General features: G+C 42.6%; 1 protein-coding gene across 5 annotated transcripts in view; it reads left to right on the forward strand.

The window, feature by feature from the left end:
- LOC130366974 (uncharacterized) overlaps positions 1–27,860 on the forward strand; it is a 306,433-nt gene that overhangs the window by 262,215 nt on the left and 16,358 nt on the right. For 4 of the 5 annotated variants that reach the window (XM_056569362.1, XM_056569366.1, XM_056569375.1 and 1 more), the window contains one exon: positions 14,680–14,823. The exons of the other annotated variant lie outside the window; for it this stretch is intronic. In XM_056569362.1, coding sequence (XP_056425337.1) covers positions 14,680–14,823 — 144 coding nt within the window. The remainder of the gene's footprint in view (positions 1–14,679; positions 14,824–27,860) is intronic. 5 annotated transcript variants of the gene reach the window in all.

A 27,860-nucleotide genomic window follows, 5' to 3' on the forward strand; every position in this document is an offset into this window, starting at 1 on the left:
TTCAAAGTGGAAAATTAAATAGAAAGAAGCATATTTTTTAATAACATGCAATTGTAAAGTTATTCTGTATACATTGATCTATAATATCTCAAAAGTTTTTTTGATGAGAGGTACCCTTTAATAATCAAGAACACAAACAACGCCCGCTACCAACAGGTAGATTTGACACTATAAAAGAAATTAACTCTTCATTTGAAGATTTCCTGATCACTATGCATGGGAGCCATACCCCCACTCGACAATTACATAGTAAATCTCCTATTATGCCAGAATCTTTTTTTTACCGCAGTGATGGAACCTATAGAGAACCACAATTCCAGACTATCACCTAGACAATCCTTCTGTGACAATATATCTTTTTTAGGACTACCCATAGATGCGTAGCCACCATTACTAATACACCTGACCCTGAACCAGCATCTGCCCATAGAGACCATTCATGTAGCAGCACCATTAGGCCTAAAAAAGGGGTTATCCAGGGAAAAAAAACTTCTTTTTTATATATATCAACTGGCTCCTGAAAGTTAAACAGATTTGTAAATTACTTCTATTAAAAAAATCTTAATCCTTTCAGTACTTATGAGCTTCTGAAGTTAAGGTTGCTCTTTTCTGTCTAAGTGCTCTCTGATGACACGTGTCTCAGGAACCGCCCAGTTTAGAAGGGGTTTGCTATGGGGATATGTTTCTAAACTGGGCGGTTCCCAAGACACGTGTCATCAGAGAGCACTTAGACAGAAAAGAACAACCTTAACTTCAGAAGCTCATAAGTACTGAAAGGATTAAGATTTTTTAATAGAAGTAATTTAAAAATCTGTTTAACTTTCTGAAGCCAGTTGAGATATATATATATATATATATATATATATATATATATATATATATATATAGTAGAATAAAGTGTCCCGCAGCACTCCAGTAGTGATCAAAATAGGTTTATTACCTCAAGGTAAGATACAACGTTTCGACCGTCACCACGGTCTTTTTCAAGCATAAGCAAGTGACACACTCCTCCCATATTTATATGGGGTACAATATCAAAAGGTGACCCCTTTCCCCTTTCCTGGATAACCCCTTCAAGATCTTCAACCTTTGTAAATGGTTACTCACAACTTTAGAAAAGAGTGTCCTTGAAAAAGGCCTCTCGTTCTGTCCTACGAACAGATCCAATAGTTTCGATCTGTTCCTCAATCTAAATTCATATATTCTGAAACTTACCCTCCAGCGACACTTCAATATACTCAACAAACCCTCAGTGAAATCTAATATTAATCCATCTAATGACCTCTCTATGTCCAACGACATCCCAATTAACATAAATTATGCCACGCTCTTGACCTGCCCAATCCCCTAAAACCCAAGTCAGATTTTTATCCTGTACATCATAGAGATAATTTTCTTGAGACCTTTACAGCGGCAGCCTCATTGGATTTTGACTCTGCTCAGAGAAAATCAAATATCCCCAAAATTTGTCATATGCACAGGAAATAGCGTTGAAATCCCGATCAGAAGATGGGGACATTGTAATCAAGGCAACAGATAAGGGGGCGGGATTGTTCTGCTAGATCGAGCTTACTACATTGCTTGTTTTCAGAAAAAAAATTCTATGTGCCACTCTAAACACAACCCTACCAATTAATACTATTTAAAGCTGAAAGTACTGGTACAAAAGTAGGTATGAGAATGGTGTACTCACTAAACAAGAGTTCAGCTATATGATGATAACTGAACCAAAACACACCATTATTTATTACTTGCAAAGGTCCATAAGAATGTAGAAAAAAAACCTGGAAGACTGATAATCTCTGGAATTAACTCATTGACTTCGAACCTATTACAATATATTGATATTATTTTACAAATATATGTAATTCCTCTACCTGCTTATACAAGGATACATCTGACTTTATAAAAAAACATCTTTGAGATTCCCTGGGAACCACAATACCTGTTTCTGACCATGGACATAACTTTGTTATACACCATAATAGAACATGAGTTTGGGATTGCCTCCATATCACATTTTCTAGAAATTGATTCCAATATGCCTTCCATTCAATGTGAATTCATTCTAGACAGTATCCGATTTATCTTATCTTTGTCCTGGTATATTTTAAAGAAAAGTGTGGCACAGCAACGGGGCTGTGATTCGCACGCAGCCTCTTTTTTTATGGGTGTTTATGAAAAAGAATTCCTTTATCTTAATCCTTTGTAATCCAAATGTAAATTTACAAACAATGGGGGAGATCAAAACTAGTCCAGAGGAAATGTTGCTAAGTTGCCCATCAGATCCCTTCTTTAATTTTTCACAGGCCTCTTTTAAAATGAAATAAGTGATATTATTGGTTGCCATGGGCAACTCAGCAATCTTTCCTCTGGGCAGGTTTTGATAAATCTCCCCCAATGTCTTCACCAACCATGCGGAATTCCTTGATGTTATTGTATCCCATAATGATCACAACCAGATAACTACCAAAATATTCTTTAAACCTGTCAATAGTAACAGTTATCATGATTACACTAATGACCACCTTAACAAATGGTTGAAAAAATATTACTTTCGGGCAGTTCAAAAGAATACGACGAAACTGCACTTATACATGAGATTACGTTCATCAAATTAACACTTTGTCAGCCATATTCAAAATGAAAGGCTATCGGAACTCACTCATCAAAAATACCAGACATAAATCCCTGAAACTTGACAAGAAAACCTGTCTAGTCCCTAAAGCTATCGGACCTAATAGCACTTATTTTAAATCTAATTTTATTACCAACTATAGTGTGATCATAAGAAAATCAGGTCACACAATACAGGCATTAAAAAGCCCTATGAATAAGCATAGGGCAAATGTTTGTAATGGCTTCAAGCTGCCAAAACACACAACTGTAATTTAAGTTTGTTCAAATTCTTTCCTATTGAACATAAAGCAAAAGATGCTAATCAGCGAATCAGAAAAAAAAAGAGAGAAAACTATTGGATCCATCATCTTCAAACTTTGGTTTCGATGGGGCTTAATAAATACATTGAAATTGTAATGTAATCCTTTTTTTCTTTCTTTTTTTTGGGGGGGAAACACCCTTAATTGCAAAGTTTATCTGAATTTGCATTATTTCTTTAAATATAAACACATTGTTGTCTTCAGCAGCATGTTACATAGTATGGCTGCTATGATACACTAATTCATTGTTGATACAATTGAGTAGCCATTTGATATTGATAGCTACTTACTCACTCCATGGCGTCCCAAGGTATTTATGTTTTTTTTTTTTTTTTGTCCCTCCCAAGGTTATGAGTCAAGCGATCAAGTCAAGGCTCCTCAGGCTGGCCATCTTAACATACAGTTCCCTATTTACAAATAGGAGCTGGATACACTTCACCCACTTACTTCCTATTGAATTACTAAACCTAACATGCCTGTCCTCTAAGTCATTCATAGAAATAGCCAGTTTAACCACACCACTTGCTCTCCATTGGCTAGTTTGAAGTCAAATGACTTCCAAAACACATGGAGGGCCAACTCCAGAGATTCTTTTTATTATCATACCCTCATTCATGTTTTTTAATACGTGATCATAGATTTCTTAACATGGCAAGATAATCCTTTTGCAAAAAATCTATTATGTACCTGCACCAAGTGCTAAATTCACATGATTTTTAACACTATTATACTTTTCACTACTAATCACGTTCTTAACTTCATGACGAAATTGCTGATCTTTGACGTATTTCCAATACACCCTAGATACAATTGCATAACAAATTAGTTTTATTCATCTTTATGTACATTCTATTCATCTTTATTAACATTTAATCACTCTACGCCATCTCGAGTATACACCATTTTACTTCAGTTCCATTTCTTTGTGTAAATGTTTTAAACTAACCATGTCTCTGAACATGGACGTAACCATGCCCATGTCTTGGTGCCCTTTTTGAATGTATAAATGGCTTTGTGAACTTGTTTTTGTCATCCATCTGAAATAGAAAAAGGGTGTTGCATCACCCAAAACACATCTTGCTTTAGGTGTATCACTTTTATTTCATTTAGTAAATAAGTTATTATCTTATAAGCTCATAGCATCAGCTTTTCATTCGGATCTTCATTGGGTAGCGCCGCAACGGGACATTTTTTCTTTTCCTCATCACTAGTGGAATGGCATAGATGTGAGGCATCCGTCTATTTCTAGAGGTCCAGGCCGGATGTGAGAGAAAGGGTAAAATCTTAAAAACCAGACAGGCATACTGTGCGTACAATGCGTGTGCATTACAGACTTTAGAACCACGAGGAATGAACAGAGAATATGAAATTAAACATAAGTTTGTAACTGATGTTTATTATATCACTCTTTACAGGCCATGTGATTTGCTGTGGAAGTTGACGACTTCTTAGCTGATATCCTTTATAACTGAGTTCTCTCATTCACTCCTATTCATTCCTATATTTCACTCTTGTATTCCTAACTTTCTCTTTTTCTCATTTTCTCTTTTTTCCTTTTCTTTAATATGCCACATATTCCTTTATATGCCATGTATTCAGATATTCTTTTATATGCCATATATTTATCTTTTTTCTGTTCATTTCCTGTTTCTTGTATATATAAATTTTTCACCTATAATTTTTCATTCCCTCTCACATGCTGTGGATCACATGGTGCCTTCCACCACGGCTCACTTACACCCCGGTGGAACACATCATGTGATCAGCAGATTCAGTATATTTATTATTTGATCACTACACATTGTATTTCTTTTTAAAACTCACATGAGTTTATATGTGATATGCCTTAATATGTTATAAAATGCATGTATTTTTTGTTCCTTTTATATTATTTATTATTATATTTGATACTCCTCACAGACCTCTGAGGAAGGTCCAGTTAGGACCAACACATCAGTAATTATCTGTACTTTTTGGATTGCAATAATTAAACTCCTGAAATCACAACTTGCCAAGTGACAACTATTCTTCTACTTTGTAAACCTAAAAATAAACATTTCCAAACTCCAAAATTGCTAATTGATGGACACATCACATCCCAGAAAAATAGAATAAGTGATCAAAAAATATACTTCATTTTTACAGTAAAGTACACTGTGAAAAAATGAAACCCCACCAAAAGTCGCAAAACTATCACCAAAAAATTATTTTATTGTTGCATCATACATTTTAGGGTAAAATATGCATCTGTAGGTGGAAAAGTAAAAGCCGTGGAGAAAAAAAATGGAGACGCAAAGATGAAAATTGCTTGTGTTCTCAAGGACAAAAATGGACTGTCCATAAGGGGTTAAACAGCAGATAATGTGTTGCAGTTCAAGCTTTGCCTGGCTCCTATTCCTGCGGATGTTTTGCTCATCTTAACCCATTCCAGTCATTGATCATACAGGTATGCTTATAAATCCTGGTACTTAAAGGGGTACTCCGCCCCTTGACATCTTATCCCCTATCCGAAGGATAGAGGATAAGATGTCTGATCGCAGGGGTTCCACCACTGGGAACACCCGCTATCTCTCCTGCAGCACCCCTGTAATCTGGTGCATGGAGCAAGCTTCGTTCTGTGCCTGATGACTGGCGATGCAGGGGCCGGAGGATTGTGATGTCACGGCTACGCAACCTTAAAGGGGTTCTCCGGTGCTTACACATCTTATCCCCTATCCAAAGGACAGGGGATAAGATGCCTGATCGCGGGAGTCCCGCAGATGGGGACGCCCGCGATCATGCATGTGGCACCCAGTTTGTAATCAGTCCCCGAAGCGTGTTCGCTCCGGGTCTGATTACGAGCAACTATAGGGCCGGCGGCATGTGACGTCACGCTTCCGCCCTCGTGTGACGTCACGCTCCGCCCCTCAATGCAAGCCTACGGGAGGGGGCGTGATAGCCGCGATCAGGCATCTCATCCCCTATCCTTTGGATAGGGGATACGATGTGTAAGCACTGAAGAACCCCTTTAATGCAAGTCTATGGGAGGCTGGTCCAATGATTTATATAAAAAAAAAAAAATAATTGTAACATTTTTTTGTATCGCCACCTAACTAAACTTAAAATGTGTTGGTTATACTGCACGGTGAATGGCATAAATGTGAAAAAAAAAACATTTTTGAATGCTGATTTTTGGTCACTTACTTTACCTAAAAAAAATAAATAAAGAGCTATCAAAAAGTCCCATCAAAACAACAATGGTACCAATAAAAACTACAGATCTTGGTAAAAAAATAGCCCTCATATAGCCTCCTGTACAGAAAAATAAAACAGTTATATGTGTCAGAAAATAATAATATTAAGCATCCTAATTTTTTACAATTTTTTTTTTTTAAAGTAGAAAAATAAAACAAAACCTTTATAAATTGGGTACTGTTGTATCCTTTTCCTACAAATTAAACATACCATGTCGTTTTTAACCGTAAAGTGTACTGCATAAAAACAAATTGCTTTTTTATTTACATTTTACACCACAAATAACCTTTTTTGTTTTACCGTAGATTTTGTGGAAAAATTAATGTCATTACAAAGTACAATTGATCCTGCATAAAACATGTCCCCATTTTAAAAAGCAAGGATGAAAAATGAAAATACAAAAATTCTTTAGACTAAATCCAGAATTAGAAATTATGCAGGTGTGCATGTTGCAGCAGGATCCCATTGAAGACAATGGGAGGCTGCTGCACCAGAATTTCTGTGTTTGGGAATTCCGTAGTATGAATGTAGCCTTAGTCTCCACATGCCAACGCCACATGGACTAAGTCGAAGAAAATCCATATCTACAGTAGAAGATTATAACTTTGATGTTTATGTGTAAAAGGATAGGATTGTTTTATAATAATAATATATATATATATATATATATATATATATATATATATATGTACAGTGGGGCAAAAAAGTACTTAGTCAGTCACCAATTGTGCAAGTTCTCCCACTTAAAAAGATGAGAGGCCTGTAATTTTCATCATGGGTATACCTCAACTATGAGAAATATAATGAGGGAAAAAAATCCATAAAATCACATGTCCCCCTGCTTAAGCCAGTACATGTCCGGGCCCAACTGAAGTTTGCTAGAGAGCATTTGGATGATCCAGAAGAAAATGTCATATGGTCAGATGGAACCAAAGTGGAACTTTTTGGTAAAAACTCAACTCGTCGTGTTTGGAGGAGAAAGAATGCTGAGTTACATCCAAATAACACCATACCTACAGTGAAGCATGGGGGTGGAAACATCATGCTTTGTGGCTGTTTTTCTGCCAAGGGACCAGAACAACTGTTCCATGTAAAGGAAAGAATGAATTGGGCCATGTATCGTGAGATTTTGAGTAAAAATCTCCTTCCATCAGCAAGGGCATTGAAGATGAAACGTGGCTGGGTTTTTCAGCATGACAATGATCCCAAACTAAACACCCGGGCAACGAAGGAGTGGCTTCGTAAGAAGCATTTCAATTAATAAGGTTAAAATAGTTTTTAATGTAATGGGCCTAAATAGCCTTGTGAGACCAATGGTTCCAAATCTCGACAAACTGATCGACAGGCATAATTTTCCAATTGCACATGGCAATTTCTCTACGAGGTCTCAAGTCATTCAGGTTTCTGTTTATTCAAATATGAATAGAGGAATGTGATTTCTGCTGCACCAACAGCCTTTTGATTATTCTACATGGCTGGATACTTTAATGACTTATGGCAATGAGAGATCATTGACTTTCATGGATCCAATATGCCACTAGTGTTCAGAATTGCATCATACTACATCCTGCACCTGCAGTTACTGAATGTATTATGCACTATAAAGCAATAATACCCATATTCAATTTGGAGTCATGTCAACATAGCATGGCAATGCTTAAGATTTGCACTCAGTTTCTGTCAAAAGGGCAATACAACCTTTTGGGTGCTTTAGCAGTAATATTTTTAGAAAGATTAAATACTTTAAAGAGCATTCATTGAGTATAAGCCTACTTGTCTGTACTGAACAGAAAGCAGACACAGTAATATTAAGGCAGACTCAGCTTAGGGTCAAATGATTAGTTATGTAAACTAGATATCATAATGCTTCATTATCTTTAGGTACTTCTCAATGTCAATTTCTGTTAAGCCCACTCATTGGAATGACTGCTAATTACAGCCTGCAAGTCACGGTTAGAAACTATTTATGCTCCACATGCATGGGTATAAGGCTGTGTTCACACCTTGTGGTTTTAATGTGGTATTGCTGCATTTTTACTGTGTTTTTGTTTCTACCGCAACATTTGAACACAGACTAATTAGTTTTGTGATCATTAACACAGGTGTAGGTGTAATTGTGGTGGCCAACTGTTTAAAGGATGGTGCAATGTACAGTTTGTGACGCCCGGGTACTGTTAACAACCACGTTCCAAGGTTTAGACAATTCTCCTGGGCCAAGAGCTGAGGACAATAATGACCATAGAAGCAGGGTTATTAAAAACTGTCTTTACTGAGGCAGGAATTATGTTAAATCCTTGACAGAGCAGATCAGAACTGGGAAATTTCAGAGTAACCACGGGGAAGCTTTTGCCTTGCAGCGACTTGTAGTGGCTTGCACTGTGCTGTATTGTGACTGTCTTGGAATTGATAGCAACCCATTCTGACTTGTAGACTGTAGACAGTACCTGACACTGTTTCAGAACTCTAAAATAGAGTGGGCCCAGCCCTGGTTAATCTCATCGCCTTGGGCATACCTCACAACCTATTCATTTCAAACCTGTTTTGGTGCCGTGTTGTCATGGTACTTGGTCAGAAACACATGGGGCCATAATAGGATTGATTAACAGAGCTAAGTTCTAAAGAGACTCTCCTTCAGGTGGCATACTTACAAGGCCCTGTCTAGCTTGTGGAAGTGGAGGGAGCACGGTGTCAACTGTGGAAAATGCAGAATTGGGACATGTACAGAGGCCTGTGAGGTGACCAGAGCACTGCTGACCACACAAGTTCTCCTGTGTAAACAAATACGTTCCAACATCTGAAGGTCAACAGTGTGTCAACCACATTTCAGCAATTGTACCAATTTTAGTGTGCCAATCACAGATGACCATTGAGTACCATCGACAAATGTCCCCATCACCATTTGCCATACCTTCCAATCATAAACCCAGTTGGACAGAACTAGATTTTAGGTACTGTCTAGCAAACATCCACAGACTAGTATGAGGGCTTGTTTTTTACACGACCAGTTGTCCGTTGTAATGCCATAACTCAGTTTACCATAAAATGTATCGCGCAACCAAAAAAATACTATTTGTGTGGGGAAATTAAAAAGAAAACCGCAATTTTGCTAATTTTGGAAGGTTTTGTTTTCACGCCGTACAATTTACGGTAAAAATGACACCTGTTCTTTATTCTTTGGGTCAGTACGATTAAAATGATACCCATGATAACTTACTTTTCTATTACTGTTGCGCTTAAAAAAATCACAAACTTTTTAACCAAATTAGTACGTTTAAAATCCCCCTATTTTGAAGACCCATAACTTTTTCATTTTTCCGTATAAGCGGCGGTATGAAGGCTAATTTTTTGTGCCATGATCTGTACTTTTTATTGATACCATATTTGCTTATATAAAACTTTTAATACTAGATTAAATATATTAGATTTATAAAACTTTTTATACTAGATTTATAGGGACAGAACGTTGATCCAGGGATTTATTCTGACTGCCATATTTGGAGTCAGGAAGGAATTTTTACCTCTAGTATGAGTTTTTTTTTGCCTTCCTCTGGATCAACTCAGTAGGGACTCAGTAGGGATATAGGTTGAACTTGATGGACTCTGGTCTTTTTTCAACCTCATGATCTATGTTACTATGTATGTATTTTTTATTAATTTTTGGGGGAATAAAATGTTATAAAAAAAGCAGCTATTTTGGACTTTTTTTTTTTAAGTTCACGCCGTTCACCGTACGGTATCATTAACATTTTATTTTAATAGTTCAGATATTTACGCACGCGGTGATACCAAATATGTATATAAAATATTTTTTAACACTTTTTGGGGGTGAAATAGGGAAAATGGGACAATTTACGTTTTTATTGGGGGAGGGGATTTTTCACATTTTTTTTACTTTTACTTTTATTTTTACACTTTAATAGTCCCCATAGGGGACTATTTATAGCAATCATTCGATTGCTAATCCTGTTCAGTGCTATGTATAGGACATAGCACTGATCAGGGTTATCGGTCATCTTCTGCTCTGGTCTGCGGGAAGGCAGATCAGAGCAGAAGACTCCCGGATGTAGCGGAGGCAGGTGAGGGGTCCTCCGTCTGCCGTGCTGGATGATCGGATCACCGCGGCAGCGCTGCGGGTGATGCGATCATCCATTTAAGTGACCGCGATGCTGCAGATGTCGTGATCTGTATTGATCACAGCATCTGAGGGGTTAATGGCGGACATCCGCGGGATTGCGGGTGTCCGCCATTACCGGCGGGTCCCTGGCTGCGATCAACAGCCGGGACCTGCCGCGCATGATCCGGCGCAACGCTCCGATGCCCTCGGTTATGCTTAGGACGTAAATGTATGTCCTGATGCGTTAAGTACCACGTCACCAGGACGTACATTTACGTCCTTCGTCGTTAAGGGGTTAAGGACCAAGCACATTTTGACCTTAACCCCTTAAGGACTGAGGGGTTTTCGGTTTTTGCACTTTCGTTTTTTCCTCCTCACCTTTTAAAAATCATAATCCTTTCAATTTTGCACCTAAAAATCCATATGATGGCTTATTTTTTGGGCCACCAATTCTACTTTGCAGTGACATCAGTTATTTTACCCAAAAGTCTACAGCGAAACGAAAAAAAAAATAATTGTGCAACGAAATTGAAGAAAAAACGCCATTTTGTAACTTTTGGGGGCTTCCGTTTCTATGCAGTATATTTTTCAGTAAAAATGACACCTGATCTTTATTCTGTAGGTCCGTACGATTAAAATGATACCCTACTTATATAGATTTGATTTTATCGTACTTCTGGAAAAAATCATAACTACATGCACGGAAATGTATACGTATAAAATTGTCATCTTCTGACCCCTATAACTTTTTTATTTTTCTGCGTATGGGGCGGTATGAGGGCTTATTTTTTTGATCGCCGCGTCTGAAGGGTTAACAGCGCGGCACAACGATCGGTGCAGCACGCTGTTAGCCCAGGGTGATGCAACCCGGTGTGATGCGGGGTCAAGGTGTGATGCGGGGTCACAGCGTGACCCCGTTTTTAACACCGGGATTGGGCTCAGGACGTACAGGTACTTCCTAAGTCCTTAAGGAGTTAAGGACCAGGCCAATTTTATTTTTGCATTTTCCTTTTTCCTCCTCGCCTTAAAAAAATTGTACCTCTTTTATATTTTCATCCACAGGCTAGTATGAGGGCTTGTTTTTTGGGTGACCAGTTGTCCTTTGTAATGACATCACTCATTTTACCATAAAATGTATGGCGCAACAAAAAAAATACTATTTGTGTTGGGAAAAGAAAACCGCAATTTTGCTAATTTTGGAAGGGTTTGTTTTCACACCGTATAATTTACGGTAAAAAAAGAAGTGTCCTTTATTCTGTGGGTCAATACGATTAAAATGATACCAATGATTACATAATTTTGTATTATTGTTGCGCTTAAAGGAAAACTGTCAGTGTTACGTTATGCGCTCCGGCTGCACACGCTGACCGTGAGCGCATAGTCCCGTTACCTGCTCTTGCCCCAGTCCGTCACTCACCTGGTGTGTCCCCATCCCAGTCCCCTAGGGCGCACGCGCACTGGAGCTTTAAGATTTAAAGGGCCAGTGCACTCAGTGTAATTCACCTGTGGCTCATTGATAAATTCCTCCACCCTCCTCACTTCCTTGCCGGATCTTTGTTGCCTGAGAGAAAGGATTCTTGAGTATTGTCTTGCCGTGTATCTGATCCTTTGCTCTGTGACTTGACCTTGCTTCTCTGCCCCCTGCCACTGACCCCCTGCTACGTCCTGACTACACTACTGTGCCTGCCTGCCTTGACCTTCTGCTATCCTGACTACGAGCTGCCTTATCCCTCCTGTGCCTCGCATCTCCTCAGCCGCCTGTGTGGTCGAGCCTTGCCAGGGGTAGCGACCTTAGACTCCGCTCCCTGGTACGGTCCGAGTCATCTGCCACACAGGTCCAGTGGATCCACATCCACCAGAGTTCCTGTCTTCTGAAATGTGAGTGTTACAGTAAGATCCGGCCATGGATCCCTCTGAGGTACCCCTGCCTGAAGTCGCGGCTCTTCCCTCCATTGCGGTATGTCAGTCTCAACTAATGGCATGACAGGTGCAGGCAACTTACCCAACTGTCTGCTATGGTACTACAGCTTTTGGCCTTGCAACAGCAGTAGCACCCGCAACCTCTCACACTCCCTCCTCCAGCTCCTGTAGTGTGGTCTGGCTCCCAGCTATGTCTACCATTACCCTCTAAATATGATGGTGATTCCAAGTTATGCAGGGGTTTCGTTACACAGTGCTCCATGCATTTTTCGGGACCGCCTCGGTGAAATTGCGGCGTCCCGAACAGCTTACAGGACACCGGGAGGGCCCTTACCTGCCTCCTCGGTGTCCGATCGACGAATGACTGCTCCGTGCCCGAGATCCAGGCAGGAGCAGTCAAGCGCCGATAACACTGATCACAGGCGTGTTAATACACGCCTGTGATCTGTGTAAAAGATCAGTGTGTGCAGTGTTACAGGTCCCTATGGGACCTATAACACTGCAAAAAAAAAAGTAAAAAAAAAGTGTTAATAAAGGTCATTTAACCCCTTCCCTAATAAAAGTTTGAATCACCCCTTTTTTCATAAAAAAAAATAAAACAGTGTAAATAAATAAAAAAATAAACTTATGTGGTATCGCCGCGTGCGTAAATGTCCAAACTATAAAAAATATAACATTAATTAAACCGCACGGTCAATGGCGTACGCGCAAAAAAATTCCAAAGTCCAAAAAAGCTTATTTTTGGTCACTTTTTATACCATTAAAAGATGAATAAAAAGTGATCAAAAAGTCAGATCAAAACAAAAATTGTACCAATAAAAACTTCAGATCACGACGCAAAAAATGAGTCCTCATACCGCCCTGTACGTGGAAAAAAAAAAGAGTTATAGGGGTCAGAAGATGACATTTTTAAACATATAAATTTTCCTGCATGTAGTTATGATTTTTTCCAGAAGTACGACAAAATCAAACCTATATAAGTAGGGCATCATTTTAATCGTATGGACCTACAGAATAATGATAAGGTGTCATTTTTACCGAAATGTGCACTGCGTAGAAACGGAAGCCCCCAAAAGTTACAAAATGGCGTTTTTTCTTTAATTTTGTCGCACAATTCTTTTTTTTTTCCGTTTCGCCGTGAATTTTTGGGTAAAATGACTAATGTCACTGCCAAGTAGAATTGGTGACGCAAAAAAGAAGCCATAATATGGATTTTTAGGTGGAAAATTTAAAGGGTTATGATTTTTAAAAGGTAAGGAGGAAAAAACGAAAGTGCAAAAACTGAAAAACCCTGAGTCCTTAAGGGGTTAAGGGGTTAAAGGGGTACTCCGGTGGAAAACTTTTTTTTTTTTTAAATCAACTGGTGCCAGAAAGTTAAACAGATTTGTAAATTACTTCAATTAAAAAATCTTAATCCTTCTAGTACTTATTAGCTGCTGAATACTACAGAGGAAATTCCTTTCTTTTTGGAACACAGAACTCTCTGCTGACATCATGACCACAGTGCTCTCTGCTGACACCTCTGTCCATTTTAGGAACTGTCCAGAGAGGCATATGTTTGCTACATGAATTTTCTTCTACTCTTCCACCGGAGTACCCCTTTAAGCTTCATTCCTGACTGAATTTACAATTCAGAAAATGTGACTGAGCTTTTGTTCTGTGAAGCTGAAGGGTGAAATAAAGTGTATATTGACCAAATTACGGTAATGTCATATTGAGTAATGGATTAATGTAAACAGGGAGCATACGAGTCTCCAAAATATCAGCCGATGGCAGCAAGTCCCAGCTCTATAAATGCACATCCACAAACACATTATAGCTTTCAGTGCATACTAATGAACTGTCTCACCTCCATTTCTATACACTGAATTTTCTGCCTCTATTCATGATACCTGCCAGACTAAGGTCAGTCATCCATTCAAAGAAATGTCAACGTTAAACTTTTTACTTTTTCGCCTTTGCTGTACCTTAGTTGTCGCTGCCACCTGGTGGTCAAACCCTTGTCACTTGATAAGCAATTTTTATTCTTCTCCAAAGGTTTCTAGACATAGGTGTAAAATGTTTATTTAAAATGAACCTTGAAACCTTGCTATATACCTTTGTTATTTCCTTTTCTTTGTTTATTTTATTCCTGATATTTTGAGGTTTAGGTCATATGTTGTGTTTAATAAAATTATGTAAAACAAAAACTTTAAATAAACAGTTGTATAAAAAAAATAATATAGGGTATCACCATCAAGGTAAACACAAACATCTATCTATCTATCTGTCTGTCTGTGTCACTCTCCTAAATATTACTGTGGCTTGAGCTATCATATCATGATATTTTGTCATTATCATTCTTTAAAGCTTTAAAGAATTACAACAAATAGGGAATGTCTGTCAAGTTCAACCAAGGAAAACAACATATTTCTTAACAAAAATAGTAATGTATAATTAATCATTCTTGATATTCCCTTAACTCTTTATCAGGGTTCTTCCAAACTCTAACCTCAAGTGCACTGACAGAGGAGTCTCTTAAAATCCTGCTTTCCAATCTATATCCAAGTGAAGAATCTAATGTTATAGATGATTTAAGCCATCTTTTACTTGTGGAAATTGACAAAAGGAATAAAGGTAGGTGCAGCTGACTAAGTTTTGTTGATATTGACTGAAAATACTGTATTTAAGTCAGAGACATAACTTGTAGCTTCTGGTTGCCAATGCAAAATCTTTAAAGGAAAACGATCACCCTTTCACCCGCACTATAACCCCATACACTGGATTACAGTGTGGGTGAACAGGAGACCGATGTGGGGTCTTGGACTGCTATACCTACCTGCAGTCCGGAGCCCCGATCCCCCGAAGGTCCCCCTCTAAGCACCAATGAACCTAGCAACATTTTTCTGAAACACTCTTTAAAATGCAAAAAGCTTATCAGCTCACCACACTTTTAAGTTGTATGAATTGTCACGATGCCGGCTGGCAGGTAGTGGACCCTCTGTGCCAGAGAGGGATTGGCGTGGACCGTGCTAGTGGACCGGTTCTAAGCCACTACTGGTTTTCACCAGAGCCCGCCGCAAAGCGGGATGGTCTTGCTGCGGCGGTAGTGACCAGGTCGTATCCACTAGCAACGGCTCACCTCTCTGGCTGCTGAAGATAGGCGCGGTACAAGGGAGTAGGCAGAAGCAAGGTCGGACGTAGCAGAAGGTCGGGGCAGGCAGCAAGGATCGTAGTCAGGGGCAACGGCAGAAGGTCTGGAAACACTGGCAAGGGACACACAAGGAACGCTTTCACTGGCACTAAGGCAACAAGATCCGGCAAGGGAGTGCAAGGGAAGTGAGGTAATATAGGGAGTGCACAGGTGATAACTCTAATTGGAACCACTGCGCCAATCAGCGGCGCAGTGGCCCTTTAAATCGCAGAGACCCGGCGCGCGCGCGCCCTAGGGAGCGGGGCCGCGCGCGCCGGGACAGAACAGACGGGGAGCGAGTCAGGTAGGAGAGCCGGGGTGCGCATCGCGAGCGGGCGCTACCCGCATCGCGAATCGCATCCCGGCTAGCAGCAGGATCGCAGCGCCCCGGGTCAGAGGACGTGACCGGGGCGCTGCAGCGGAGGAGGTGAAGCGAGCGCTCCGGGGAGGAGCGGGAACCCGGAGCGCTCGGCGTAACAGTACCCCCCCCCTTGGGTCTCCCCCTCTTCTTGGAGCCTGAGAACCTGAGGAGCAGACTTTTGTCAAGGATGTTGTCCTCAGGTTCCCAGGATCTCTCTTCAGGACCACAACCCTCCCAGTCTACTAAAAAAAAATTTTTTCCTCTGACCTTTTTGGCAGCCAAAATCTCCTTGACCGAGAAGACGTCCGAGGAGCCGGAAACAGGAGTGGGAGGAACAGATTTGGGAGAAAAACGGTTGAGGATGAGTGGTTTGAGAAGAGAGACGTGAAAGGCATTAGGGATACGAAGAGAAGGAGGAAGAAGAAGTTTATAAGAGACAGGATTAATTTGACACAGAATTTTGAAAGGACCAAGATAGCGTGGTCCCAACTTGTAGCTAGGGACACGGAAGCGGACATATTTAGCGGAGAGCCATACCTTGTCTCCAGGGGAAAAAACGGGGGGAGCTCTTCTTTTCTTATCCGCGAACCTCTTCATGCGTGAAGAAGCCTGTAAGAGAGAATTTTGGGTCTCTCTCCATATAATGGAAAGGTCACGAGAAATTTCATCCACAGCGGGCAGACCAGAGGGCAAGGGGGTAGGGAGGGGGGGAAGAGGGTGACGGCCGTACACCACGAAAAATGGGGATTTGGAGGAAGATTCAGAGACCCTGAAGTTATACGAGAATTCGGCCCATGGAAGGAGATCTGCCCAGTCATCCTGGCGGGAGGAAACAAAATGTCGCAAATAATCACCCAGGATCTGGTTAATTCTTTCTACTTGTCCATTGGACTGGGGATGATATGCAGAGGAAAAATTTAATTTAATCTTGAGTTGTTTACAGAGAGCTCTCCAGAATTTAGACACGAATTGGACCCCTCTATCCGAGACAATCTGCGTAGGCAACCCGTGAAGACGAAAAATGTGTACAAAAAATTGTTTAGCCAACTGAGGCGCAGAAGGAAGACCAGGAAGAGGAATGAAATGTGCCATTTTGGAGAATCGATCAACGACCACCCAAATAACGGTGTTGCCACGGGAAGGGGGTAAATCAGTAATAAAATCCATACCAATCAGAGACCAAGGCTGTTCGGGGACAGGCAGAGGATGAAGAAAACCAGCGGGCTTCTGGCGAGGAGTCTTATCCCGGGCACAGATAGTGCAGGCTCGCACAAAGTCCCCAACATCCGTCTCCAGAGTTGGCCACCAATAGAAGCGGGAGATGAGTTGCACAGATTTCTTGATGCCCGCATGACCTGCGAGATGGGAGGAGTGACCCCATTTGAGGATTCCGAGGCGTTGGCGTGGAGAAACAAAGGTCTTTCCTGGAGGAGTCTGTCTGATGGAGGCAGGAGAAGTGGAGATCAGGCAGTCAGGTGGAATGATGTGTTGCGGAGGGAGATCAACTTCTGAGGCATCCGAGGAACGAGAGAGAGCATCGGCTCTAATGTTCTTATCGGCAGGACGAAAGTGGATCTCAAAATTAAATCGGGCAAAGAACAGAGACCACCGGGCCTGGCGAGGATTCAGCCGTTGGGCCGACTGGAGGTAGGAGAGGTTCTTGTGGTCGGTGTAGATAATAACAGGAAATCTTGATCCCTCCAGCAGATGCCTCCATTCCTCAAGTGCTAATTTAATGGCTAGAAGTTCTCGATCCCCGATGGAGTAGTTCCTCTCCGCTGGAGAGAAGGTCCTAGAGAAAAAACCACAAGTGACAGCATGCCCGGAAGGATTTTTTTGTAGAAGAACAGCTCCAGCTCCTACTGAGGAGGCATCAACCTCCAATAGGAAGGGTTTGGAAGGGTCAGGTCTGGAGAGCACGGGAGCCGAAGAAAAGGCAGACTTGAGTTGTTTAAAGGAGTCTTCTGCTTGAGGAGGCCAGGACTTGGGATCAGCATTTTTCTTGGTTAAAGCCACGATAGGAGCCACAATGGTAGAAAAATGTGGAATAAATTGCCTGTAATAATTGGCGAACCCCAAAAAGCGTTGGATAGCACGGAGTCCGGAGGGGCGTGGCCAATTTAAGACGGCAGAGAGTTTGTCTGGATCCATCTGTAGTCCCTGGCCAGAGACCAAATATCCTAGAAAAGGAAGAGATTGGCATTCAAACAGACATTTCTCAATTTTGGCATAGAGTTGGTTGTCACGAAGTCTCTGAAGAACCATACGGACATGCCGGCGGTGTTCCTCTAGATTGGCAGAAAAAATTAGGATATCGTCCAGATATACCACAACACAGGAGTATAATAGATCACGAAAAATTTCATTGACAAAGTCTTGGAAGACGGCAGGGGCATTGCACAGTCCAAAGGGCATGACCAGATACTCAAAGTGTCCATCTCTGGTGTTAAATGCCGTTTTCCACTCGTCCCCCTCTCTGATGCGGATGAGGTTATAGGCGCCTCTTAAGTCCAATTTAGTGAAGATGTGGGCACCTTGGAGGCGATCAAAGAGTTCAGAGATGAGGGGTAAGGGGTAGCGGTTCTTAACCGTGATTTTATTAAGACCGCGGTAGTCAATGCAAGGACGTAGGGAGCCATCTTTTTTGGAGACAAAGAAAAATCCGGCTCCGGCAGGAGAGGAGGATTTACGGATAAAGCCCCTTTTTAGATTCTCCTGGACGTATTCGGACATGGCAAGAGTCTCTGGGGCAGAGAGAGGATAAATTCTGCCCCGGGGTGGAGTAGTACCCGGGAGGAGGTCGATAGGGCAATCATAAGGCCTGTGAGGAGGTAGAGTCTCAGCTTGTTTTTTGCAGAAAACATCCGCGAAGTCCATATAGGCCTTGGGGAGACCGGTTACTGGAGGAACCACAGAGTTACGGCAAGGGTTACTGGGAACCGGTTTTAGACAGTTCTTGGAACAAGAGGACCCCCAACTCTTGATCTCCCCAGTGGACCAATCCAGGGTTGGGGAATGAAGTTGAAGCCAGGGAAGTCCAAGGAGAATCTCCGAGGTGCAATTGGGGAGGACCAAAAGTTCAATCCTCTCATGATGAGATCCGATGCTCATAAGAAGGGGCTCCGTGCGGAAACGTATGGTACAGTCCAATCTTTCATTATTTACACAATTGATGTAGAGGGGTCTGGCGAGACTGGTCACTGGGATGTTGAACCTGTTGACGAGAGAGGCCAAAATAAAATTTCCTGCAGAACCAGAGTCCAAGAAGGCCACTGTAGAGAAGGAGAAGGCAGAAGCAGACATCCGCACAGGCACAGTAAGACGTGGAGAAGCAGAGTAGACATCAAGGACTGTCTCACCTTTGTGCGGAGTCAGCGTACGTCTTTCCAGGCGGGGAGGACGGATAGGACAATCCCTCAGGAAGTGTTCGGTACTAGCACAGTACAGGCAGAGGTTCTCCATACGGCGTCGTGTCCTCTCTTGAGGTGTCAGGCGAGACCGGTCGACCTGCATAGCCTCCACGGCGGGAGGCACAGGAACAGATTGCAGGGGACCAGAGGAGAGAGGAGCCGAGGAGACGAAACGCCTCGTGCGAACAGAGTCCATATCTTGGCGGAGTTCCTGACGCCTTTCAGAAAAACGCATGTCAATGCGAGTGGCTAGGTGAATAAGTTCATGTAGATTAGCAGGAATTTCTCGTGCGGCCAGAACATCTTTAATGTTGCTGGATAGGCCTTTTTTGAAGGTCGCGCAGAGGGCCTCATTATTCCAGGACAATTCTGAAGCAAGTGTACGGAATTGTACGGCATACTCGCCAACGGAAGAATTACCCTGGACCAGGTTCAACAGGGCAGTCTCAGCAGAAGAGGCTCGGGCAGGTTCCTCAAAGACACTTCGGATTTCCGAGAAGAAGGAGTGTACTGAGGCAGTGACGGGGTCATTGCGGTCCCAGAGCGGTGTGGCCCATGACAGGGCTTTTCCGGACAGAAGACTGACTACGAACGCCACCTTAGACCTTTCAGTGGGAAACAGGTCCGACATCATCTCCAGATGCAGGGAACATTGGGAAAGGAAGCCACGGCAAAACTTAGAGTCCCCATCAAACTTATCCGGCAAGGATAAGCGTATCCCAGGAGCGGCCACTCGCTGCGGAGGAGGTGCAGGAGCTGGCGGAGGAGATGACTGCTGAAGCTGTGGTAGCAACTGTTGTAGCATAACGGTCAGTTGAGACAGCTGTTGGCCTTGTTGCGCAATCTGTTGTGACTGCTGGGCGACCACCGTGGTGAGGTCAGCGACAACTGGCAGAGGAACTTCAGCGGGATCCATGGCCGGATCTACTGTCACGATGCCGGCTGGCAGGTAGTGGACCCTCTGTGCCAGAGAGGGATTGGCGTGGACCGTGCTAGTGGACCGGTTCTAAGCCACTACTGGTTTTCACCAGAGCCCGCCGCAAAGCGGGATGGTCTTGCTGCGGCGGTAGTGACCAGGTCGTATCCACTAGCAACGGCTCACCTCTCTTGCTGCTGAAGATAGGCGCGGTACAAGGGAGTAGGCAGAAGCAAGGTCGGACGTAGCAGAAGGTCGGGGCAGGCAGCAAGGATCGTAGTCAGGGGCAACGGCAGAAGGTCTGGAAACACTGGCAAGGGACACACAAGGAACGCTTTCACTGGCACTAAGGCAACAAGATCCGGCAAGGGAGTGCAAGGGAAGTGAGGTAATATAGGGAGTGCACAGGTGATAACTCTAATTGGAACCACTGCGCCAATCAGCGGCGCAGTGGCCCTTTAAATCGCAGAGACCCGGCGCGCGCGCGCCCTAGGGAGCGGGGCCGCGCGCGCCGGGACAGAACAGACGGGGAGCGAGTCAGGTAGGAGAGCCGGGGTGCGCATCGCGAGCGGGCGCTACCCGCATCGCGAATCGCATCCCGGCTAGCAGCAGGATCGCAGCGCCCCGGGTCAGAGGACGTGACCGGGGCGCTGCAGCGGAGGAGGTGAAGCGAGCGCTCCGGGGAGGAGCGGGAACCCGGAGCGCTCGGCGTAACATGAATAAGTACAGAGAATCCAAAATTCGTTAGTAATATTTGATGGGTATGGTATCTTGCACATTGGATTTATAATAAAGCTGTGAATGGATGAAAGGTACAAATAACCTCTTGAATCAGAAAAAAGTTGAAGAACAAGCACAGAGGTTTGAGATGAAAAACATGAATTTTTATTTCATTTTATTTTTTTTGTTAAAATGGGTGTGTGTTTTCCTTAAAGTGTACCTGTCGTTTGCAAAAACTTTTAAAATAATGTAGATAACCATTACATGTATATTTGTAATATACAGTGATTAAAAAATGTGTATATTTTTGGGTGAAAACATGCTGTCCCTGCAGCTATTGCCTGTGTGTCTCTGTGAGGAGACCAAATACAGGAAGTGTGTGTGTGTGTGTGTGTGTGTGGGAGTGGGGGGGGGGGGGGGACAAGCAGGGCTGTGCAGAATCCTGGCTTATCAATCATCCTGCTGTGTGAGCCAGGGGTGTGTCACAGAGCCTCAGTGCACAGAACCCTGCTTGTCCTCAGTGCACAGAACCCTGCTTGTCCTCAGTGCACAGAACCCTGCTTGTCCTCACTGTACAGAGCCCTGCTTGTCCTCACTGCACAGAGCCCTGCTTGTCCTCAGTGCAAAGAGTCCTGCTTGTCCTCAGTGCACAGAGCTCTGCTTTTCCTCAGTGTACAGAGCCCTGCTTGTCCTCAGTGCACAGAGTCCTGCTTGTCCTCAGTGTACAGAGCCCTGATTTCCCTCACTGCACAGAGCCCTGCTTGTCCTCAGTGTACAGAGCCCTGATTGTCCTCAGTGTACAGGGCCCTGCTTGTCCTCAGTGTACAGAGCCCTGCTTGTCCTCAGTGCACAGAGCCCTGCTTGTCTCCTCACTGCACAGAGCCCTGCTTGTCTCCTCACTGCACAGAGCCCTGCTTGTCCTCAGTGTACAGAGCCCTGCTTGTCCTCAGTGTACAGAGCCCTGCTTGTCCTCACTGCACAGAGACCTACTTGTCCTCAGTGTACAGAGCCCTGCTTGTCCTCAGTGTACAGAGCCCTGATTGTCCTCAGTGTACAGGGCCCTGCTTGTCCTCAGTGTACAGAGCCCTGCTTGTCCTCAGTGCACAGAGCCCTGCTTGTCTCCTCATTGCACAGAGCCCTGCTTGTCTCCTCACTGCACAGAGCCCTGCTTGTCCTCAGTGTACAGAGCCCTGCTTGTCCTCACTGCACAGAGACCTACTTGTCATCAGTGTACAGAGCCCTGCTTGTCCTCAGTGTACAGAGCCCTGCTTGTCCTCAGTGTACAGAGCCCTGCTTGTCCTCAGTGCAAAGAGTCCTGCTTGTCCTCAGTGCACAGAGCCCTGCTTTTCCTCAGTGTACAGAGCCCTGCTTGTCCTCAGTGCACATAGTCCTGCTTGTCCTCAGTGTACAGAGCCCTGCTTGTCCTCACTGCACAGAGCTCTGCTTGTCCTCAGTGTACAGAGCCCTGATTGTCCTCAGTGCACAGAGCCCTGCTTGTCCTCAGTGTACAGAGCCTTGCTTGTCCTCAGTGCACAGAGCTCTGCTTGTCCTCAGTGCACAGAGCCCTGCTTGTCTCCTCACTGCACAGAGCCCTGCTTGTCCTCAGTGTACAGAGCCCTGCTTGTCCTCAGTGTACAGAGCCCTGCTTGTCCTCAGTGTACAGAGCCCTGCTTGTCCTCAGTGTACAGAGCCCTGCTTGTCCTCAGTGTACAGAGCCCTGCTTGTCCACCCTCACTTCCTGTATTTGGTTTCCTCAAAGAGACACATAAGCAATAGATGTCTAGACAAAAAAAACAAACAAACATATTTTTAACCAATGTATATTACAAAGATACATTTAATGCTATTTTCTACATGATATAAAACGTTTTTGCTAATGACGTTTTTTTTTTTGTAGTCCTGATGTTATAAAATTACCACCTTGTATTATGTTTTTCATATTTGGTATAACTAATGGCTGACAGTCTGTTTTACCCAGTGGCACTGCCAACCCTTTCCACGATCAGTGGACACAAGGCAAATTGCAGAAAGAGATGCAGAGCCCAATGCCAAAGTCTCAGTGTTGTGATGTCCATTTTGTGCTATGATGCTGAGAGGAGGGGAAATGGGAGGCCATAAAAGGGTAGCGTTTGGTGCCAGCAGAGTGCATGGTAGTGCCAAAGTGGTCTGCACTTGTTCTGCAACCTGCTAGCTTGGTTTACATTGATTTACAACTGTACTGCTGTTGTTATTGCTCTTAAACAGAACCTGTCACATTTAAAATGCAATCTGATCTGCAAACATTATGTTATAGAGCAGGAGGAATTGGGTAGAGTGATATACAAAGTTTTGTAAGAAAAGTTATTGTATTACTTATCATTACTTTATCATTTTTACTTATATACGCCAAATTTATTAACCACCCTTGATAGTATAATAAATGTGTCAAAAAAAATTCACTTACCAAAGACAACAATGATAAATGTCCCCCATAGAGAGAACTGTCAATCCCTGAGTAGGACCACACACTTGACTGCTTAGCCCAGAATAAGCAGAGATTTACATTTTTTTTTCCTACAAAGCTATGAATCTGCTCAGCTCCTTCTGGTCTGTAATGTGATCCTTTAAAGAGTACCTGTCATATCCCACAAAAAAACCTAAATGTTATTTGTTACTAATCCTGATTATGTACATATAATCTGCATGACTCCTCTTCCTCCCCGAGTGTGCTTTGCAATGCTAGGTCTCTTCATCCAATCACTAGAGGCTGGCAGTAACCCTCTCCTCTCTGTTTTCATGCTGCAGTCTGATAGGACAGGAGTGAGCACAGAGGAGTGCTAGTCTCACCCTCACTTACTGGACTTTGTCCATGCCTGCGCCTGAGCTTGGACATAGATGATGCTGCAGCCAGACAGGATTATGTTATGGATGGTATTGAGACCTCTAGGGCAGTGTTTCTCAAGCGCGGTCCTCAAGTACCCCCAACAGGTCATGTTTTCAGGATTTCCTTAGTCTTTCACAGGTGATATAACTCTGGTGATGCCTGATTCACTGACTATAATTATATCACCTGTGAAAGAATAAGGAAATCCTGAAAAAATGACCTGTTGGGAGTACTTGAGGACCGCGCTTGAGAAATACTGCTGTAAGGGTCTTTTTTATAAAATTATTTTTATAAAAACTAGATAACATTTTCTATTTTCTTATGGCGTATATTACAAAGGTTAAAGTTTTGCCAAGATGTACAACATAGAAAAGGTTTATGAATCTGAAAGTGCCCATTTAAGTAGAGTGATACTCCTTTCTGACAAAGACGACTTGGACTGGATCTGTGAGCCACTTTGTGCCTTGGGATCTTATTCATGTGTATGCAGAGTCTTGTGTGAAATGTATGCTGCACATTCTCAACTAGCAGAACAGCCATGTTGGAGGACCCCATTTACAGATTTACTGTATGGCCCTGTGTGTACTAGTTATACCCTAATCACATTGACAGCAGCATCACCCACACAAACCTGAATATACAAGTTAAAGGGGTTATCCACCATAAGGTGATTTTAGTACGTACCTGCCATACAGTAATGGACATGCTTTGGAAGGATCTGCGCTTGTCTTGGGCTAAATGGCTATGTTGTGAGATTACCATAAGGCTAGGCTTCCACTTGGGTTTTTTTCTGGCAGTTTTTGGAAAACTGCCACTGCAGTTTTTGAGCCAAAGCCAGAAGTGTATTCAAAAGGAATAGGACATATAAAGGAAGGACTTATACTTCTCCTCCCTTATGGATCCTCTTCTGACTTTGGCTTAAAAACTGCAGTGGCAGTTTTTCAAAAACTGCCAGAAAAAAAAAACAAGTGGAAACTTAGCCTAAGGCTGTGGCTAGCTTTTTGTGAACTGGCATTTCCTTGAGTTTTTTTCTTTGCCTACAAATCCCATAATTCCATTTTCCTCCCTTCCACACATCAGCCACTCCACCCATTGAAACATAAATGAGCTGCATCCATTCAAAAGACCCGTGGTTTTCAATCAGGGTGCCTACAGCTGTTGCATTAGTTGTAGATTTATCTCTCTCCCACCGAGTGATCACTCTACCCACTGAAGCAGACAGGCTCCCTGTCATCAGCTGACTAGTGAGTCAGGTCTCAGCCGCATTGCAACCTGGGAAAAATCTGAGGCAACAGTCATTTTGTATGCTGTTAAAAATAAATATTGGGGTGAAAATCACATAAGAATTGTGAGAAAACCGTCACACACAGGTACAGACACTATATTATGAACTACACTTACTTTACAGCCCCTGTAGTCAAATAAAAAAAATCCTGGAATACCCCTTTAATAGTGCAGGTGGTGCTGTTGAAAACTCAGTTTACCTGATTTTGCCAGCTTTTGTAATCTGTATTAATCCAAATACTTTTCTGACCAACTGTTTGAGCAAAGCCCACTCTGGGCGATAATACTGCCCTCTTTATAAATATTCCTACACTTCTGGGTATGCTCTTGATGTAAACCTGATGGTCATGTCTGTAATGTCTCACACATCATGCAGATGTGCTGAGGAAGGGGGAAGGAATATTTATGCGGCCGGAGCGGGCAGGATAATCATTGCTCAAAAATGCTGGCGAAGGCCCCAAAGCTCAGATAAGCAAATTAGCATATTTGGATTAATACAAAGGACCTGCTCAACAGATTTTTATCAGGTGAACTGCGTATTAAACCACATCACCCATACTATTAACCTGTATATTCAGGTTAGTGTGAGTCATGCTGCTGTCAGTTTCCCTTTAAGCGTTTTCTAGAGGAGTATCCTCATGCAAGAATCAAGACCCGCATTTCCATAAGCAGTAGATTATCACATAGAGCACATATGACTTTTGAGATGCCAGAGGTCAAACCAATGCTCATTAATGTAATAATACTAGCTTAATCCATTTAGAAACAGCTTTAATATAGTTGTCAAAGCCATCACATGCTGTTTCTACCAATCTAATTTATATCTATATTCAGTTGACCTTAGCATAAATCATACTGCTTTCCTGGCAGCTCCTTGTCATGTTCCCAGAAGAGGAACATGGTGTTAAATGCAGCAAGGCTACAGCATGTGACCTGCCATAGAGATATGATGCAGATTTATTTCCTCTTTGACCTCTTTTAGATAAAATTCCTGCATACTGTTTTTCTTATTCACAGTGGTTGTTATCTTAGGATAGCTAAAATCCTGTTTCTCAGGCTAGGTTCAGATCTGTGTTGGTGGCTCCATTAGCATGCAGCACTATTTTGTCCGGTAAAATATAGAAAACTGATAGACTCTGTTGAAATCTATCCAGCACTGTTATTTTTAAATTTGTTTTCCTATGACTGAGCAGAAAGCTGTACATATTAGCATAGATAGTCCTTAAGAGGTTAAAAGGGAACCTGTGTTGAAAGTACAGCCCAATCTACAGGCATCATGTTATAGAACAGAAGATTCTGAGAAAATTGATTTATGGGAAAGGTTCCGGTATAACTTGTCATTTATTCATGTAAATCTCTTCACATTCTGGGCTTACTCACTGATAAACAGTTTTTTATCTATATGCACACTTACACAGCTGTCAATCAGTGAGTAGGACCACCCACTTTACTTTACTTTAACCCCTTAAGGACCGGAGGTTTTTCCGTTTTTGCATTTTCGTTTTTTGCTCCTTGCCTTTAAAAAATCATAACTCTTTCAAATTTACACCTAAAAATCCATATTATGGCTTATTTTTTGCGCCACCAATTCTACTACAGTCATTTTGCCCAAAAATCTATGGTGAAGCGGGAAAAAAAATCATTGTGCGACAAAATTGAAAAAAAAACGCTGTTTTGTAACTTTTGGGGGCTTCCGTTTCTACGTAGTACATTTTTCGGTAAAAATTACACCTGATATGTATTCTGTAGGTCCATACGATTAAAATGATACCCTACTTATATAGGTTTGATTTTGTCGGACTTCTGGAAAAAATCATAACTACATGCAGGAAAATTAATACGTTTAAAATTGTCATCTTCTGACCCCTATAACTTTTTTATTTTTCCGTGTATGGGGCGGTATGAGGGCTCATTTTTTGCGCCGTGATCTGAAGTTTTTAACGGTACCATTTTTGCATTGATAGGACTTATTGATCACTTTTTATTCATTTTTAAATGATATAAAAAGTGACCAAAAATGCACTATTTTGGACTTTGGAATTTTTTTGCGCGCACGCCATTGACCGAGCGGTTTAATTAACGATATATTTTTATAATTCGGACATTTCCGCACGCGGTGATACCACATATGTTTATTTTTATTTTTATTTACACTGTGTTTTTTTTTTTATTGGAAAAGGGGGGTGATTCAAACTTTTAATAGGGGAGGAGTTAAATGATCTTTATTCACTTTTTTTTTTCACTTTTTTTTTGCAGTGTTATAGGTCCCATAGGGACCTATAACACTGCACACACTGATCTTCTATGTTGATCACTGGTTTCTCATAAGAAACCAGTGATCAACGATTCTGCCGGATGACTGCTCATGCCTGGATCTCAGGCACTGAGCAGTCATTCGGCGATCGGACAGCGAGGAGGCAGGAAGGGGCCCTCCCGCTGTCCTGTCAGCTGTTCGGGATGCCGCGATTAGCCGCGGCTATCCCGAACAGCCCGACTGAGCTAGCCGGGAACTTTCACTTTCACTTTTAGCCGCGCGGCTCAGCTTTGAGCGCGCGGCTAAAGGGTTAATAGCGCGCGGCGCCGCGATCGGCGCTGCGCGCTATTAGAGGCGGGTCCCGGCTTCACTATGACGCCGGGCCCGCCATGATATGACGCGGGGTTACTGTGTAACCCCGCGTTATATCAGAAGAGCAGGACCAAGGACGTACCGGTACGTCCTTGGTCCTTAAGGGGTTAATTTAGCCCATAAGGAGTAGAGTTTTCTATGAATAAATGTCAATGACAAGTCCTGACACTTTTCCTTTTCTATAACATGCTTCCTGAAGTTTGGACTACAATTTAAAGTAACAGGTTCCCAGGTTCCCTATCACTTTGCTGGCTGGATATGTGTATACCTCGCTGGTAATCTTCTCACTCATAGACTTGTG

This window comes from Hyla sarda, chromosome 1 (genome assembly GCF_029499605.1).
Source record: "Hyla sarda isolate aHylSar1 chromosome 1, aHylSar1.hap1, whole genome shotgun sequence".
In the NCBI taxonomy this organism is placed as follows: Eukaryota; Metazoa; Chordata; class Amphibia; order Anura; family Hylidae; genus Hyla; species Hyla sarda.